This window comes from Varroa jacobsoni, unplaced genomic scaffold (assembly GCF_002532875.2).
Source record: "Varroa jacobsoni isolate VJ856 unplaced genomic scaffold, vjacob_1.0 scaffold_1302, whole genome shotgun sequence".
NCBI classification, from domain to species: domain Eukaryota; kingdom Metazoa; phylum Arthropoda; class Arachnida; order Mesostigmata; family Varroidae; genus Varroa; species Varroa jacobsoni.
In genome coordinates, this window is record NW_019214204.1 from 66,267 (window position 1) to 82,732 (window position 16,466).

At 40.2% G+C, this 16,466-nt stretch overlaps 3 protein-coding genes across 10 annotated transcripts in view; 1 reads left to right on the plus strand and 2 right to left on the minus strand.

Moving 5' to 3' along the window:
• Positions 1-3,177, minus strand: part of LOC111268583 (uncharacterized) — a 24,379-nt gene extending 21,202 nt beyond the window's left edge. Inside the window, exon 1 of the mRNA XM_022847646.1 lies at positions 2,152-3,177. Within this exon, the coding sequence (XP_022703381.1) occupies positions 2,152-2,397 (246 nt within the window). The 5' untranslated portion in view covers positions 2,398-3,177. The remainder of the gene's footprint in view (positions 1-2,151) is intronic.
• A 79-nt stretch (positions 3,178-3,256) lies between these two features.
• Positions 3,257-7,734, plus strand: LOC111268586 (uncharacterized). 5 transcript variants are annotated; one of them, XM_022847655.2, is made up of 7 exons: positions 3,257-3,336; positions 3,566-3,892; positions 4,597-4,708; positions 4,902-5,051; positions 5,326-5,546; positions 5,898-6,104; positions 6,734-7,734. In XM_022847655.2, exons 2-7 carry the CDS (start codon positions 3,626-3,628, stop codon positions 6,866-6,868), a joined length of 1,092 nt encoding a protein of 363 aa, XP_022703390.1. In that variant the 5' UTR covers positions 3,257-3,336; positions 3,566-3,625; the 3' UTR covers positions 6,869-7,734. The 5 variants fall into 5 exon arrangements, with proteins under 5 accessions (XP_022703390.1, XP_022703392.1, XP_022703389.1 ...); XM_022847657.2 differs by lacking the exon at positions 3,257-3,336 and having other exon boundaries at positions 3,406-3,892; positions 6,738-7,734; XM_022847654.2 differs by lacking the exon at positions 3,257-3,336 and having other exon boundaries at positions 3,413-3,892.
• Positions 7,735-8,480: 746 nt separating this feature from the next.
• Positions 8,481-16,342, minus strand: LOC111268584 (uncharacterized). Of its 4 annotated transcripts, none has more exons than XM_086971749.1 (4): positions 14,111-16,342; positions 12,725-13,038; positions 11,803-12,450; positions 9,716-9,807 (listed from the first exon to the last, which is right to left on the minus strand). In XM_086971749.1, exons 2-4 carry the CDS (start codon positions 13,004-13,006, stop codon positions 9,802-9,804), a joined length of 936 nt encoding a protein of 311 aa, XP_086827875.1. In that variant the 5' UTR covers positions 13,007-13,038; positions 14,111-16,342; the 3' UTR covers positions 9,716-9,801. The 4 variants fall into 4 exon arrangements, with proteins under 4 accessions (XP_022703383.2, XP_022703386.2, XP_086827875.1 ...); XM_086971750.1 differs by lacking the exon at positions 14,111-16,342 and adding an exon at positions 13,827-14,095; XM_022847648.2 differs by lacking the exons at positions 11,803-12,450; positions 12,725-13,038; positions 14,111-16,342 and adding exons at positions 8,481-9,241; positions 10,374-11,796 and having other exon boundaries at positions 9,581-9,807.
• Between the last annotated feature and the right edge of the window lie 124 nt (positions 16,343-16,466).

The window sequence follows — 16,466 nt, forward strand, 5'->3', positions numbered from 1 at the left end:
ATATGTATACTTTCTAAAGATTGTTTAATCTGAGTCAGTTGCGTCCACAACAAAACAGAAATCTAATTTTTTTTGTCTGTTCTGCTAGAGGTAGTGAGTATATTGTCGATCGCGTTGAGTCCGATTCATTTGGTGCCACATGCTATTGCAGTCGTGTCCACGTGCCTGTAACTACCGCTTTATAATTTATAGACAAATTTACGGTTCGCACATCTAGATAAAGAGTTATTTTCGTTCCTGATGACTATGCTGAGAACAATTATTGAGCGTTAGTATATGTACATGGATTGTGGTTACTAGTTAGAACTAAACAGAACGACAACACCGATATCGCCAGGTGTTTGCTGCAGAAGTGAACCGAAAAATCAGCTAATTATCAATAATTAATCAGCTAAAAATTCTCTCATAATCTGATACCTTTTTACCGCAAGAGTTATGTTGAAATGTCTTTGTACTGTTTGGATTGATTCGAAATTATGCGAAGTGCCTCTTCGTCGGCGTTTGATTGCTCCAGGAAACTTAATACCGAAGTATGGTTGTAGCTGTCGATTACAGTATGACATTTCTTCACTGTCTCGTAACGATTACTTTCGAAAACACTAGCTGTTTCTAGATAGTAACGCTTCTACTTGACAATTCGTTCGTCATTATTAGAAGCAATTGCCAGAGATACATTAGCGCGTATTAACAAGTGTCCGACGCGCACATCATACAGAGTTAGCAAGCCCATTCACTCACTTTGTTCTAAACTGTTCCATGCTTGGTTACCGCGTCTCATTTGGCTTTTGCTATCTTCCTGCGTATGTATTTGCGGTCACTTCGACCATAAGGCAAATACAAGCGGACAAGTTTCGATACTGACACCGTTAACGCTCAAGCTTTTTATTCGTTCCTCAAAGAAAAATCGCTAGTGGATTCCTGTACTAGATATATATCTGAGTCGGCATTATATGTACATACGTTGCATGGTTGTTCTACAATGGCCCATTTGTTGTCCGCAATCTATAGGCCATTAGTCGAACTGTCGAATACTAAAAATTAGATAACTGTTTAGAAAAGAGGTTTTGTGTTTCTTTTGAGAAATGTTGACCTCATATGTGGCAACTAGTTTTCTTCTAGTGAATAAATGCAACGTAATTAACAGTAAGTGTTGATGTGGATCTATCTGCGCCTGTCGACGGCATAGGCCAGCTTCGAATTTTTTTAGGCGCATGTCTAGCACGGATAATTCTAAGATGGTCTTTGTTTTTTTAGTAACGATTAGGTTTTTTTCTGTTCTTAGGGCTGTAAGCTGGTCAACTGTCTTTGTTTGAATTTTATAATGCCGACGTAATTAAATAGCAAGGCAAGAAGCACATACAGTTGAGGTCATAACTCGCGCAAATTAAAGGCATCATGAGATCATGATCAAAGGCATCTATGAGCACTACGGCACGGGCAAGACTGTTATCTTTGTGATTTTTTAGTCGCACTCCTTACCAGTACTTGAGCAAAAACAGTGCGTTCATAATCACCGACTATTTCAACGAGTAGTAAGCATGCTGGTCTCCTGACTAGTCAGATGGACATAGTTCAAAGACGATCTTCCGGTTGCTGCTCCCACAGTGCGCCAAGATTCCCATTCGATTTTTTCGCTTCCTCTTGTATGGACACGTATGCACATAGCTGACTATAAAATAAACAACCATGGCACAAAAGTCACGATTTTACCGATTTTATGATTAAGACTTTTTACGTTCTAGCTGCTACCAATACGCCTAATGCAAGATAGCTGGATATATGCCATTACAAGTTTGACGTGGCGAAAGAAATGCAGGTTCTATTTCGGCCTCAGGTCGAATTACGGTAGCGGAACGAACCCGCGGTGCAACGAAACGTTGAAAATACAATAAATGCCAAAAAGACGTTCTCGGGGTGAGGTTTGATCAATTCTTTTGTTTTGTGCTGAGGGTAGCACAACTACAAGCACATTTTCGACCAGAAATCATTAATTACGTTGCCAACACACATTCAAATACTAAAAAGTGCTATGACTTTCTCCTGTTGAAAGCGTGAGTCAAATAGGTTAAGACAACTTGTAACAGGCTTGTATTTATTGTATAAGCGATGTAATATATAATATTAGGATGTGCCTAAATCTGAGTTATTTACCGTGCGGTACGAGACAAAATATTCGGTTCGAGTCTTGTCGCAACGAATGCGCACGCAGAACGTGTACGTTTTTACTTCATAGGGAACTTTGACCGCCCGGCTAACATTGTGACGCTTCGTAACCGTCTTTATACAGACGTTAGGTCCTGGTAACAGGCCACTTTGGAGTGAAATTAACGAGAGGCCACATAGCAGAACCACAATGTGGACAATCCATTTCTGAAACCGCGACAGTAACACCGCCATTTTCACTCTATTCGTTTCTTGAAGCTCTTCTACTTCCGTGGATAACTTTGTTGGTCCTCTATTCTTAAAGGAACGTTTCTACTTTTTATCAAAGTAATTTGTGCTGAACGTTCTGTTGCTATTATTTTCATCGATTCACATAAATAGTTCGTCACAATAGTTATCCAATGCGTTCTTATTATTGTCCACTACTTTTACATTGATCTAGTTTTTCATGCTGACACGTAACTTCTTCACCTTTCTCCCCTAGCTAGTTTACTGCATTACAGATACACCTCGTCACGAATCACTTATTTCTTCGTTTTGGCCATCGTTGCGTTGCTCTTTGCCGCTTTGGCTGCCCTACCATGTAAAACACAAAAATAAATGGGTCTACAGTGAGTACAGTGAAGCACAGTTAAGTGATGGTTGTTTCCGGGACTCACACTGCTACTGACACCGCCCTCAGCTTTAGCTATATTACAGTGGTAACTTGTTTTCTGCCAGACCTGCTCCAGCAGCGCCAGCCGCTGGTATCACTGGTAACACGCAACTCCACTATGGCCGTGATGACGGTTAGCCTCGCAGACTCGTTCCGTCCGGTCTTCTGACAGTGCACTGCACCTTTATGGGCCAGTACAGCAAAGCTTGAGTGCTCCGCAAACGCTCCCCGCTGTCATTACTGACTCACTCGCCCATTCACTCACATCTACGATTTACTGACGAGGCGCACAGACAGACGGAGCGACAGACGCCGCACACAAACAAGCGCAATCTCTTACACAACGTCAGTCTGAACACTCACACAACGCATTGCGAAAAGTACCTGCTCAGACCACCAGGGGGCGCCGCTTCACCGAACATTAGCTGGCCATGATGACATCAAAATCATATGACAGCGCACGGAAGTCTAGCTTTTACCACGTCGCCCAAAAGCAGAACGATTAGATATACAAGCAGGTAATTGGACAGCAGAGTTTATAAGAATATCCAATTATTTGAAATTCGGCGCCATTCGCTGCCTCTGTCGAGGACCACGTGATCATGTTTTGGTGTTATTCAGGGATCGCTGTTTCGACAACAGCAACGTTAGAGCTGGTAAAAACGAGCGAACTGTCTGTATTTTTCGAGCAAAAGTTTGCGAGAGTACTAAATAAGTGGTCCTGTGGTGTTATCTTGACAAATACAGGCTTGCCGGTGTGACAGAAGGTTAGAAGTTGGGCCTCGCTCTCCATAAGCACTTCTGACGATGGAGAGAACAAGTATAGCCACACAGGCACGAAAGTTTCAGAAAGTAGCTAGAAGGAAACAGGTGGAATTGAGGCATGAATCTGAGGTTTATGGAAAATCGGCAGAGGAGTTAGACGAAATCGGCAAGCAGTTTTTTGAGCAAGGTCAGTTAAGCGCAGCCCACAAACATTTTATTGCATCCCTCAAAAAAAAAGCTAATCCGAATGTCATGTTCCGTACGGCCAGTTGCCTTTTAGAGTTGGCGCGACCACAAGAGGCTAAACAGGTATCTAATAATCACTGATACTTTATTACAACTGTCTATGCATTCATTGGCAATAGATCAAGTAGATAGACAAATAGCGATAGATCGTTGATACTTAGTTTACTGTACGAATGCCACACGTTGTTTTATTAAGCTTGCTTCAAATATCAAAGGATTCTAGAGGACCCTTTAACCATGACGGAATGTTTTAAATTACTCTGGTAACATGATCCGACGAATTTTAGTTAGCGGCTTCGTACCAGGTCGTATGTGTCTATTTCTCAGCCGAGCCGTCCGGATCATGTTGGCGATCTGATCATAGTTTTCCTTATGAACTACTTACGCATATTTTTCACTTGAACTTCGTAACGCAAACATAAAAGGAATGAATTTTGCATCGTCTTTTGTTTTATCAGACACAGTCTGTATATGCACTTCCTCCACTGCAGCAGGCTAATGTGCTTCATAACCGATGTACTACGATGTCTAAAGGATTTCTACAATCCTAACAAATGTGAACAGAAGATCAACATTGTTAGGCTTCATAGATTGCTTTTGTTGCATGTAATGTATATAACACGTTTCCTATAGTAATCCTTATTGCCGTTATAGATACTAGTGAAAAATTATTAGTGCTAGGGTTGCAAATTTTTTTATAATTTATAGTATGCTCGTGTTAACTGACTTAAAATTACGTGTTAAAATTGAACTTGGTTTTTGCTAAGTATCTGAAACAAAGCTGTGAGTTGGCGCCAGATTCTCAGCCAGAAAAATGGCTGACCCTCGGAGAACTTGAAGAAGGCAAAGACAGCCTTTGTTGTCTAGAAAAAGCTGTCGGTGAGTGGATTGTCTACTATTATGATTATTGCACAGTTATCGATTTGTATTCCTAATTATAATATCAATTCAGTAACATAGCAACGATGAACGTGGTATACAGTTTAGTCGGTACGTTGTACAGGTTATATAAGATTCTTTGATTGTATATTCATGCACAATTGATAATGGTTTATACGAACATCTGTTTTAGAACTGTTGGAACGTGAATTAGCCAGCGAACCCGTCGCCATGGATGAAGATATGGAAGGAGGGGCTTCCGAAAACACGAACAATGCAAGGAAATTCACGAGCAGAAAGCTTTCAAATGCGTATGTTTGCATTTCGGAATTATTTACCACAGGTAAAGAATTAAGCATTCATCGATGAGCTGAAAATTCACTTAGAATATTGGTTTCCATTTTGGTAAAAACTAAAATTTTTGTTAATTTTAAAATTATACAAAATTACAGAGGTATAATAAATGTAGAAACGCGGTGAGTATATTTCATTACTTTACTCCCGCACTTTATTATTGAGAAAGGTATGAATTGTAAGGGCTGTTAATAATATTTTTTAGTTCAGGCTGTTATTTGGCATGTTTTTCTTCTTCATAATCTATTTGATCGTACCGGCAGATTTATGTGATGAGCCTAACGCCGAGGAAAGAGTTGTTGCATCAATAGAAAAGGCACTTGAACTGGATCCGTCAAATCCAGAGGCCGTTCAGGCAAAGGCGTCGTACCATTTGATTAAAGGAGAATTTGAAGACGCTACACGTGAGATAAAACGATCTCTTGACATGTGGCTTCCTGCCTTCGAAAGGTCCGTAGAAGGCGGCCTTGAAGACGCTGATGAGGTAAGAGAGAGCCCGTCGCTATTAGATGAGTTGTACATGGTCACACCATAGATGCGAGTTTGCCCTTTTATTTATATCATTTATTTTCGAAATTTGTTGTCATAAGTAATAAGTAAGAGGACATCTAGCGTTTGCATAATTCGCCATTGGTGGAAACAAAGTTATTTTTTTTCTTCCAAACATACTAAGCAGTTTTCGTCCGATGAATACGTTTTTTGCAGCAAGCGATGATAAGTAGTGGCGCCGTAATATAACAAATCCACTAATTCAAGTAAACTAGTAGAAACAAATAAGTGTTCGTTTTTTGAGTTACTCATCCTAATAAAATGAATTCGGCTTTCTTGGCTCAAGCAGGTACCGCCATTCAACGTTCGTCTGTCTGCTGTAAAGCTTTTGCTAGACTTGGAGCTGTTTACAGAAGCGACCACTATACTTGATGGGCTCGTGTTGGAAGACGAGAATTGCGTCGATGTGTGGTATCTGCTTGGATGGACAAATTTCCTTAGAATGGATCACTATCTTCCAACCGCCAAATTCTATCTCAAGAAGGCCAGCAAGGTTTGTTGAAAAAATCACCTTATTAATTATTCACCATAAATTACGGTTTAAAAAGTGGTACCTCACTGCTGATAAAAGTCATGACCAACAAATTTCAGTAACCATACAACAATGTATTTCATGGTAAAAGCATTTTATTTTAATATGATTAGTGTGACTCTAATCATCTAACTAGTGTGTAGTAGTTCACTGGTAAGTGGGCAAATCTAATTTTTGACAAAAAGACTCTTGCTTTGCTTACTTTTACTCGTCAATTTCCAATTTTATATGGTGAAAATAATTTGTGCTTGACGAAACGAATTGACCAACTTACAATTCAGTTTTGAGGTGCGGAGTATGAAAAGCTGCGTTAGTTTTAATTGAGGAATCACTATACATCGATAACCAGTGATACGCATGGAATAATTTTCTTGCTTACTCTACCACTATATTTCGAGTTTTACGTTTGTTATCGACGTTAGGCGTTCCATTAGACCAGTGACGCTCAGCGCGAGATAAAGCTTGTCTGTACCCGAATTCAAACCTAGACCACATCGTGCCCCTAAGATTAGCAGGCAGATACCTTACCTACTAAGCTATCACAACGACCTTATTTAATTACCCCCACATAAATTTATGTTCGTATGTAGGTAGGTTCCGCATATGGATGCGATGATGAGGGTATGATGAACCATATTGAAGAACTTCTTGAAGACTTGAAAGAAATACAGAGTGAAGACGAGGATGATGAAGACTCATGGTCAACAGAAGATGAAGAAAACTGACTGAGAAGATGAAATATTTGTTAAAAGACGACTTTCGTTCAAGCTTCAAAAAGAGAATATTAATGGATATGCTTGTGGTATGTTGCAACATGAAAGATGATATTACTATAGTGGTGCTATATCATTTGCGTTACGAACTCAGCTAAAATTCATGCCTGTTGTCATTCTATGGATCTACATACACTCATTTGGCGGTAAACGTAATTTATCATTTTTACGAAAGCCTACAGTTCAGCGTTTTGCATCAATGAGGAAATGGCCGATGTAGCTTGTGTTAGGCTCGCGATAAGCTTAAGGTAGCTGCGAAATGTCATTTTACTCTAATACATTACAGAGAATAAAATCAAAGCGTTTGTTTTCTAAATCAGCAAATATCTAATGTCATTGCGGAGAAATTGCATTTTTAGTTTAGTTTTTTTTTTTATTACTTGACATGATATGAAGCCTTCTATATGTACATTTTATTTTCGGTTTTTAGCACATTACTCCTACATAAATGTCATTGTTCGTCTACTGCAGCTTTTGTTTGTGTTTCTCGGAAACATTCCGGAAATTTTGTAGTAGGAAATGTGGCTGTAAGTTACACTGTTTAAAACAGTGTAACTTACTAAAATTAACAGCTGTAATTCTCTGTGCTATAAGCGCCCATGTTTCAACAAACTGACGGTCGCGACGACGTAATATTGGCATGCAAGGTTCTTTTCAGTCATGTGATTTCTTGCTTGCAATTACGATGCTTATCTTTCGAGGCGTTTCTGTTTTTTTGGCTATTTTGCTGGTGTTTCTTAGGAGATCATTAAAATAAATCCAAATACGCAGATGAAACCTTTATTGAATAATAAAGTTGGAGTAGTGGTGCAACACTTTTTTAATGTTGTTATTAAAGCACCCCGAATTTTGGCATTGTTTCTAATCCGAGAAACATTTATTTAGAAGTGGCGCCTGTATGTGATGGGAAGAGCAGCTTTTAACTGGTAGACTAAAACATTAAAAATTTGATACATTCAGGAATATACCATACGTACGTTGGCAAAATTGTACAGATCGCCAATGCAGTAGGAGAACACGGTTGATATGATTCCTCACTACGCTGTCCTCCAAATCACCAAACGTGACCGTTTAAATGTTAAGAAAAGTACCTCTTGGCCCGCTAAGGGTACTTTATATATAGTACCCGTCGTACACACAAATCAACGAGGAAAAGCGCTTGAGCCTCATCGGTGATCAGTAAGAATACCATCATCACAACTTATTTCAAAACCAATACTCCAATCCAGATGATGTGTAGAACGTGAAAAAGGGCATCTTACCTTTGCGAAAGCGGTCAGTTCAACCGCTTGCAAATCTTCTGGAAGCGGTTGAACTGCAAAGAATAACACTTTCAAGGATCCACACACACACACACACACAGTATGAATAGGAATTAGCAGTTACTATAGGAATTGTATCACTAGGTTTTGGTACGGAATATAGAAGCTACCCATGTATAATAATGAAAATTCGATCGAAGAAAAATGCCAGTAATCATAAAATAAATTTTGGATATGCACACGGGTTAGGAATTTGAATATATGTCAGTCACCCTGGTTATTTATTAATAAATGAGAAGAAATTTTTAATGATCATGGCTTAAATTACACAATATTCATTTATTTTTATAATCACTACAGCACGTTTCTATATGGTTAGATAAATTACATCATCATCATCATCATCATCATCATCATCATGGCTTATTTACACAAATTTTTTATTTTTATAACCGCTACAATACGTTTCTATATGGTTAGATAAATTGCACCATCATCATTTAAACGCAAATACGTACATGCTTTTCTTGCATGTGATGTGTAACATGTATCTATGATGTATAACAAAAGCTATATGAACCATTTATTTTATTCGTCTATTAGTTACTGTAAACAAAGGACACGGCTTAGCGATTTTCAATAATTCATTTTTACCTAAACTTTGCTACATTTTAGAAACACGCAACGAAACTAGCGATAATAATCTATTCATTACCTATACGCGAATCAAATCTGTAATGAGACCCTCATCTACTCCTCGCTGTGCGAGTACTTCGATCACATCAAGTACGCTCACGACGTATGAATTAGGGCTGATGCCATGCCGTCCGATAAACTCGATGAGGACGTCGGCGTACTTCATACACCGAAGGGGAATTCTGCCTTGGGTTTCAACGCCAAGCGCAGTCGCGCTGAAGTCCAGCAGGTAAGATTGGCCGCCCCAGCGCAAAACACTAACCGGGATTAGCGATGTTGAGGGTGGATTGCGAAGCACATATACCGAGTACAATTGTTCGCCGGCAAGACAACAAATCGCGAGTCCGTTAGCGGTACGCTTCAATATCTGATGGACATATGAAGAGGTCACGGCGCATGGCGGTTACAAAGGTGTGCAATATCATGTAAAGTTATGTAGTTAATGGATGAATAATGAATCCCTGCTACACTTGGCAGCTGTAGAACATATCTATGCTGATTGGCATTTTTTTTTATAAGTAGACCATACATCGGTGTCGTGTAATGCAACGAATTTTTGTTATGTAGGAATGAGCAAATATCGTCTATCATTAGTTCAATTGCATAAAATATTAGATTACGTTAATGTCATGTGTGCATACAGCAAATACATTTAGTAGAAGCACGACAACACGTCGTACGCAGTTCGATGAAAACTTGATTTTACCTTCACAGAAACAGTATCTCCATTTGCAGGTCTTTTTCCAGCAGCCCAAGCGTTCAGTGGATCTGCAGGAGCCACGATACCACTGCCCTCGAGCTTAAACAAGAACTTCTCATGCACAATTTTGTAAGCCCCAGCCTCGGTGCGTACTTGCCAAAAGCAACCAGTTGCTGCAGGAGAACTAACGCGTTGTATAGCGACAACGACGTCTTGCTGGTTCTGTTTCACACCTGGAATTCACAAATATTCTAGTGTTGTTTATTTGGAAGCTGCATTTTTATTCTTGAGTTTTGTGTCAGCTGTTAGTAGCTTATTAATTTAGTAGCTTAAATTAAATATTCTCTTAAGCTTTTAACAAACGACAACCAATTTCAGCTGACTGAAAATGCCTCCCCGATGTGTTTTTACAAAGTGGAGGACGTTTCCACCGGATAGTAATAAAGCATGAAAAGCCTGAAGTCGCTAGAGGAAAAAGCTATTCTTATGCTAACAACGATCATACGGCACTAATGCAGCAAATGTAGAACACGCTAAATTGTTTTCAAAAATTATCTCGATAAACGCCTGCGCAGAGTTGAACAATGCTCACGGGCACACCGATATGAATATTTTAGAAAAGCAAAGTAAAGTCCTACATCAATGTATTCAAAGCATAAAGTTTTAAGAGCCACCTAAAAAAAATCCCGACTCTAGCAGATCGGTTGCCTAAGCTTCACAATAGTGAGCATAGAAGATTTAATACATTTAATACATGTTCACAAAATACAAAAACTTATGAGTACGAGGGATTACATACAGATGTAGGGTTGATCCTGCAAGACTTCGTCGTTTACACGTATTAAGGCTGACACATCAACGCACTTTCTTATTGGTATTAGCTTAAACCCAAAGCTGTCTGAGCCTTCCACTTTGCCATACGCCTTCTCTAAGTGTAGAAGTACATCTTGTTTCAATTTCACTCTCATGAGGTATCCTGCTGCGGGTAGCATGTGTGCCGCTATAGTTACGGTGGCACCCAGTTCAATAACTAGAACCCCCTGATCTATCAAAGACTTAATAAGTTCATCACAACTATCTTTACTAAAGAGCTCCTCGTTGTAGGCTGCCCAGTATAAGTCGGCTATAAGTGTTTCGGGCACTGGCGGATTTTCTCGCAAGAGAGAAACTAGATTGAGGAATTTCTCAAGCGAAAGCCCTAATATTTCTTGCACAGGCTTATTACTATGTGACAAAACTAGCTGCCCTTTTTCGACTTGTGCAAGTGGGACATCGAGCATCTGTTTCACGGGTCGGGCATCTTCCTCATGAGCAACCTGCTCTAGCTGCCCTTTTTCGACTTGTGCAAGTGGGACATCGAGCATCTGTTTCACGGGTCGGGCATCTTCCTCATGAGCAACCTGCTCTGTGCAATCAACTCTAAATACTAGGGACGGCGGATCACTGCTCACATTTGCAGGTTTCGAAACTGTAGAACTTGTCGAAGATAAAGATAACGAAGTTACTAGGTTTATCAGAGAAGCTGGAGTAGAAGAAAGCACCGACTCAACCTGTTCTACTACAGCGCCACCGTCTGGGTCAGATGTTGTGCCTATCAAACATCTGGTTGGGTTTATCTGCTGCGCTAGGTGGGTACTACTAAGGGCTACTTTAGACTTTATTGCCCAGTCAACAATCCACTGCGGAAGCGTATCGGGCTGTGTCCCTGTTGATGTGGAGGCAACCAAATCATTTGGCACGCTCGGTAAAACGTTATCGCTTGGTTTACCAGATATAACTGCGGGAGGTTGAGAATGATTTTGCCATTCTTTGTTAATAGAGGTCTCAGCACTATACAGGGGATTGATAGGCCACATTTGAGTTTGCTCAATGGAAACACTTGCTTCATCTGTTAAATCACCTTTACTCTCCATGGAACCTTCTGCGGATGAATCGAGTTTCAGACGACCCAACCTTTCATTTAGTGAAACGGCGCGAACTACCTCACGACGAACTGTGTTGGCAACTAAACTAGAAGTTCGTCTTGAAAAATCACATGAAGCGTTAAGTGGCTGGGTTGAAGTGGGCAAGGTCACGGTAATGTTGCACGATGATGGCACTGATGCCAGTGGGTTCGTAGAAAAGCATGTGCTCTCTGGTCGCGACGTTTTAGGCAGCTGTCTATTATGAAGCTGCTCTCGGTTCTCTTCTGTTTCTAGCCTAGCATGTTCGAAGCACGCGGGACGTACCATGTAGGGACGTTGTGGTTTTGTTGGGGGATCTGATGGCTCATTTTGGACTGAGGGAGCCAAAGGAGGACAGGAATTTCCATCTTCTGTACTTGCATCAGTATAAAACGCTTTATCAAACGAGGGTACAGTTGTCTTTGGCTCTTTGTCGACTTCCTTTTTAGCCGCAGGCGGGCTTAGCGTGACGGTTTTGTTGTCTATAGGCTTCTGGATCGCTATCGTCAGTTCTTTTTCAGGTTCTGTCGTATTTTGATCGACTGAGGGTAATCGAGGAGTGATTGGCCAGTCTGTCTTTTTTCGTTGCAGACGTGCTGGCATAATTCTTGGGGCTACTGTCGACTGTGGAGGCGGCCGATGCTGTATCCGTGACATCTGAGCCTGAAGTCGCTGCCCCATAAATCGAAACGGTTTAACGTCGACGTCGGGTATCGGCTGAAGGACGTGGCTTTTTCCAGTATCATTCGTCACCACGAATTTTGTTGCGGTAGCAAGCCAAGCGAGTAGATGGCCACGGGGTGCCGGTAGCTTGGTCTGATAGAAGTGAATGTATTGGCTCATCAGCTGCGAAAGCATTAAGCATTCATTTGGGCTAACCGCAATTATCGTCAATATGTTATCTTCCACGTTTCGCGGGATAGTCCAAGGTGACTACAGAAAAAAACAAAAAAGTAGGGTAAAGGTCCATTCTTTTTTGCCGACTCTCACGCTTTGCGCGACACGTTGTTCATGGCAAGCAAATGATTATAGCTATTCAGTGTTGTTCAATTCTATTAATTTCTCGCAAATGGCTGAACACAGTGCTATGAATTTATCAACGATTCTGTCATTTCTCAGCTCAGTAACACGTACTGTATGATCGCATGCCTTGCTACTCTACTATTACCCACATCGTACATATTATCAAGAATTTCTAGTGCTGTACCTGTTTAACGGGATTTTTCTTTTGGGCATTTATTAGCTGGACGACGTGTCGAGTGTCAGCGCAGTCCTCAGCCTTAACAAAAGTCCGACCGTTTGTTTGAAACACGTGCACGTTATCCATGCTCTGCAAGAGTGATAGAGCGTTCGCATATCCCAGTTCCTCCGCCGGTATAAACTTTCCCTCGAGCTCCTTGTACTCTGCCTCGAGCTGTGCAAGCGTCAGAGGCCGGTCCCCGTTCCTTGACAAAACAGCGAACAATAATGTTCGCACATGATCAGCCATCGTGATTCGTTGAATTGCAGCTGCGGTCGTCGCTATAAAATGGGAAGTTCGTTTCAAGTGATATATCATCAATAGTCGTGGACTAATGTTTGTGCAAGCATCATGTTATGTCATTTGATTTTGACCTCATAAAAACTTTAGAGATTACTGCACCTCATCTATTCCTGTGTTAGTTTATTAAAACAAATGTTTAAAAGCGTCTTGTTAAAAAATAAAATGTTGGCTTGGAAACGAAAATATTTGGAATGAACTGGGTATGTCCTTTAGCCACCCACATAATCCCTCGTCCTAAACGAGGAAGATTCATGTTGTGGAAATCTTCAAATAAACGCCAAGTGATTTTTTTATTACAAATGGACGACTTGTGTATACATTCGTTTTCCAAAATGCTTCTTCAAGTGCCGAAATTGGCTGGAGTACTTGCCAGTCCACTTTTCTTCGGCGATTGATCGGCTTACAGATGTTTTGTCCGAAATACACGGTACGATAATCACAGCATGGATCAATAAAAGCAATAAAAACAGGATGGGAACTATATGGTGATGATGATGTCCCGTGAAACGACGCAATGTGAGTATGCTTGAAACGCGGAAAGCAAAAAAACAACAGTTTACGAAGAAAGTCCAGCCTCCCTTAATCTTAATCATTTTTTGTTGGATTTATGTGGAGATCCAAGAGCCCCTGAGATTAACGACGGTTGATAACTTTAGCCAAATCGTTGGAAATCTAATATGCCTCTACACTGCACAATGCTATAAATATTATGTCCTAGGCAAAGGTTATGACCTAAACACAACTGAAAGACCAATTAGATACTTACGACTGCTTGCATTGTAAGCTATGAAGACTATTCAACTCGCTTTTGAACGGTACACCAGCGATACGATTTCCACTTACTGAGTTCTGGAAATATCCTTGTGCACTAATGATACCCGAAATGCACGAACTTACACGAATACATGTATGCATCTGTGTTTCATATGTATCTGTTACTGACGTTCATTTTGACTGATGTTGAGAACGTGCTCACCTGTCGCGTGCGCCGTTTATCCAGTAAATATTACTTTTAATAAAAAATATCGTAAATTATCGACATAGTATTACCGTAGAATAATCCACGACGGACCGTATCGATATTCGAGGCGCCTGTACAACCACACAGTAACGGTTCGATTTAATGCCTTAGGTAGACCTCCGAATAGGTACATTGAATTGGTCGTTAAAACATGCAATCGATAACTTGCACGACATCTCGTTCTTTGACGTCTCGCTCTTCAGTCCGTACCAATTCACCGCGCCGCAGTCTTAAGCAGACGACATGGCTCGTTTATTTCCCAATCTCATTCTTAGACATTGGCGTATGCTCCGTTTTTTTGCGAAAAAAAAAACGGCATTCTGGTCACTAACGGACAAGAGCGAATGCATAAATTAGAATGAAATTAGAACATAACTATTTAACTTTGTGTGATTACCCCAAAAGAAACTACTGAACCTAATCGTATTAGGTGAAACAGTTGGATCAGGAAAACTTTATTAGCATGCTCTATTACTTATGCCAGTCATGAATAAATGTGGGTATGCGGGGTGGGTAGAAACACTCGTCGACAGTCTAGTGAAAAACGGACGGATAGACGGGGTCCAAAATATGGAACGGTATGACGGGAAACAATTTGAGTCATTCCCGCATATACTTGAGAATTTGCAACAAACGAAACCTGGACATGGAAGGTACGTATTACATCAAGAAACGTTCAGTAATCTTTTGACCTAGGGACAGACGATATACTGCAGATATTTATTCAGCTCAGTGCCTGAACTTGACTGCGCAGAGCTGAATTAGCCGGTCAACACAATGCAATACTCAACAAGATTGTGTTGCAAGCGCTGAGTGCACTCTTGATTATACATCGTGTAAATCTATAGCTAACTACGAAGATATCTGAAAGAATTACGTACTGAACGACTTAGGAGCTGTATAACAGTCATATGGCCTGTACCACACCGTATATGGTTTCGAGTGTAAGCCTGGGTAAAAGGGAGACTATTCATGTAAGCGTGTCTGCAGTAACCACCTAAGTTTCATGAGAAATAATCCACTCCTAAGAAATATACTCGTACTGCATAAGGATCGACACCACTAGAAGTAAATAATTTATCGTAGAATGTCGTAGAAAGAAGTCTACATGAATGATCAATGTTTTTCTTCGTTGACGATTACCCTTCCCGTCCCCCTTGGTCAATACAGTCAAAAAAAAACAAACATTATTTAGAAAATAACATTGTCTCTATTTTTACGTTTGCATCGCAATATTTTTACACAGTTTTTACACTGCAAATACGTCAACACGGAAGTGTTCCTCTCCTTCATGCATGTATTAAAATTTCCCAAAAGGAAAATACGCAATAGACTCAGCCTATGCTAGTTAGTTTTAGCTATTACGTAACAAAACACTGGCATACCTTGGACAACTGTATGATATGTCAATACATACCTTTTAGCCTTTAGAAACGGCAAGCTTAATATTACGATAACAAAAATATGCTTTATGGCAGATAAGGTGAAGGTCAGAATATTTATTTACCATGTTATGAATGAATATCAAAATCAGGCACCTAAGATCGATACCACGCCTTTGAAAATGTCTTCTTAAATAGCTACAGTACACCCCCCACACTTGCTACAAGATGCTATCCACTCACTGGGCAGATTCCCGTCTTTCACGAATGCTATTCACGTAGTAACACGGCATAATAAAAAAATGACAAAATCACTTCGTTGCAAGTGCTTGCCTTACGTGTTAAAAGCGCTAGCATCTTTTAATGGCGTAAGTGTTGAACTCATTTGTTTTCAACAACTCGTATTGTTCCGATCCGTTATTCTACCACATCAATTTTCATTGAAATGCACTAGCCATAACGGCGGCTACTTACCGATTTCCTGGCACCGGTGCGTACCCAAGGCGTGAAGCAACCACAGTTAATTTCATCACCACACGCTACGTACAGCAAGGCTTAATCATCTACCATCACTGATACCCCCTTTTGGGATTATGTGACTTTACCTCGCGTTTGTTTAAATAGACCGAGAACCATTTGTCGAAGCACTTCGTTATTACCTGAATTTATAACCTACATCTGGTTATATTTCATATCATTCGTCTCAGCTGTTCTATTCTTCCTATTATTATTATTATATTATTATTTATTATATTAATAATCAGAGGGGTTATGCTGAGCATTTGTTCACATAGAAATAAATCATGCCAATAATAATATATTAAGAATGAAAATAAAAAAGAAAAACGCCGCTCTAGGCCATATTGCGCTAGGCGCTCTATTGTACTCTGAATGCGTCTTTCCTTTTACCCTGTTTACAAGCCTATCAATCCCGCAAGTGCGTCGAAGAAGTTCCTTTAGCGAATACATAACATTGGAATAAACACGGACACGTTAAATAAAA

Bases quoted from the DNA above. Each gene is read 5' to 3' on its own strand.
- LOC111268584 (XM_022847648.2), bottom strand. From the start codon at position 11,487: ATGGAGAGTAAAGGTGATTTAACAGATGAAGCAAGTGTTTCCATTGAG. The intron at 9,808-10,373 runs GTATGTAATCCC...TGTGAATTCCAG, and splicing joins GCAGGATCAACCCTACATCT to GTGTGAAACAGAACCAGCAA. The intron at 9,242-9,580 runs GTAAAATCAAGT...TATGTCCATCAG, and splicing joins GAGATACTGTTTCTGTGAAG to ATATTGAAGCGTACCGCTAA.
- LOC111268586 (XM_022847655.2), top strand. From the start codon at position 3,626: ATGGAGAGAACAAGTATAGCCACACAGGCACGAAAGTTTCAGAAAGTA. The intron at 4,709-4,901 runs GTGAGTGGATTG...CATCTGTTTTAG, and splicing joins TTGTCTAGAAAAAGCTGTCG to AACTGTTGGAACGTGAATTA. The intron at 6,105-6,733 runs GTTTGTTGAAAA...GTTCGTATGTAG, and splicing joins ATCTCAAGAAGGCCAGCAAG to GTAGGTTCCGCATATGGATG.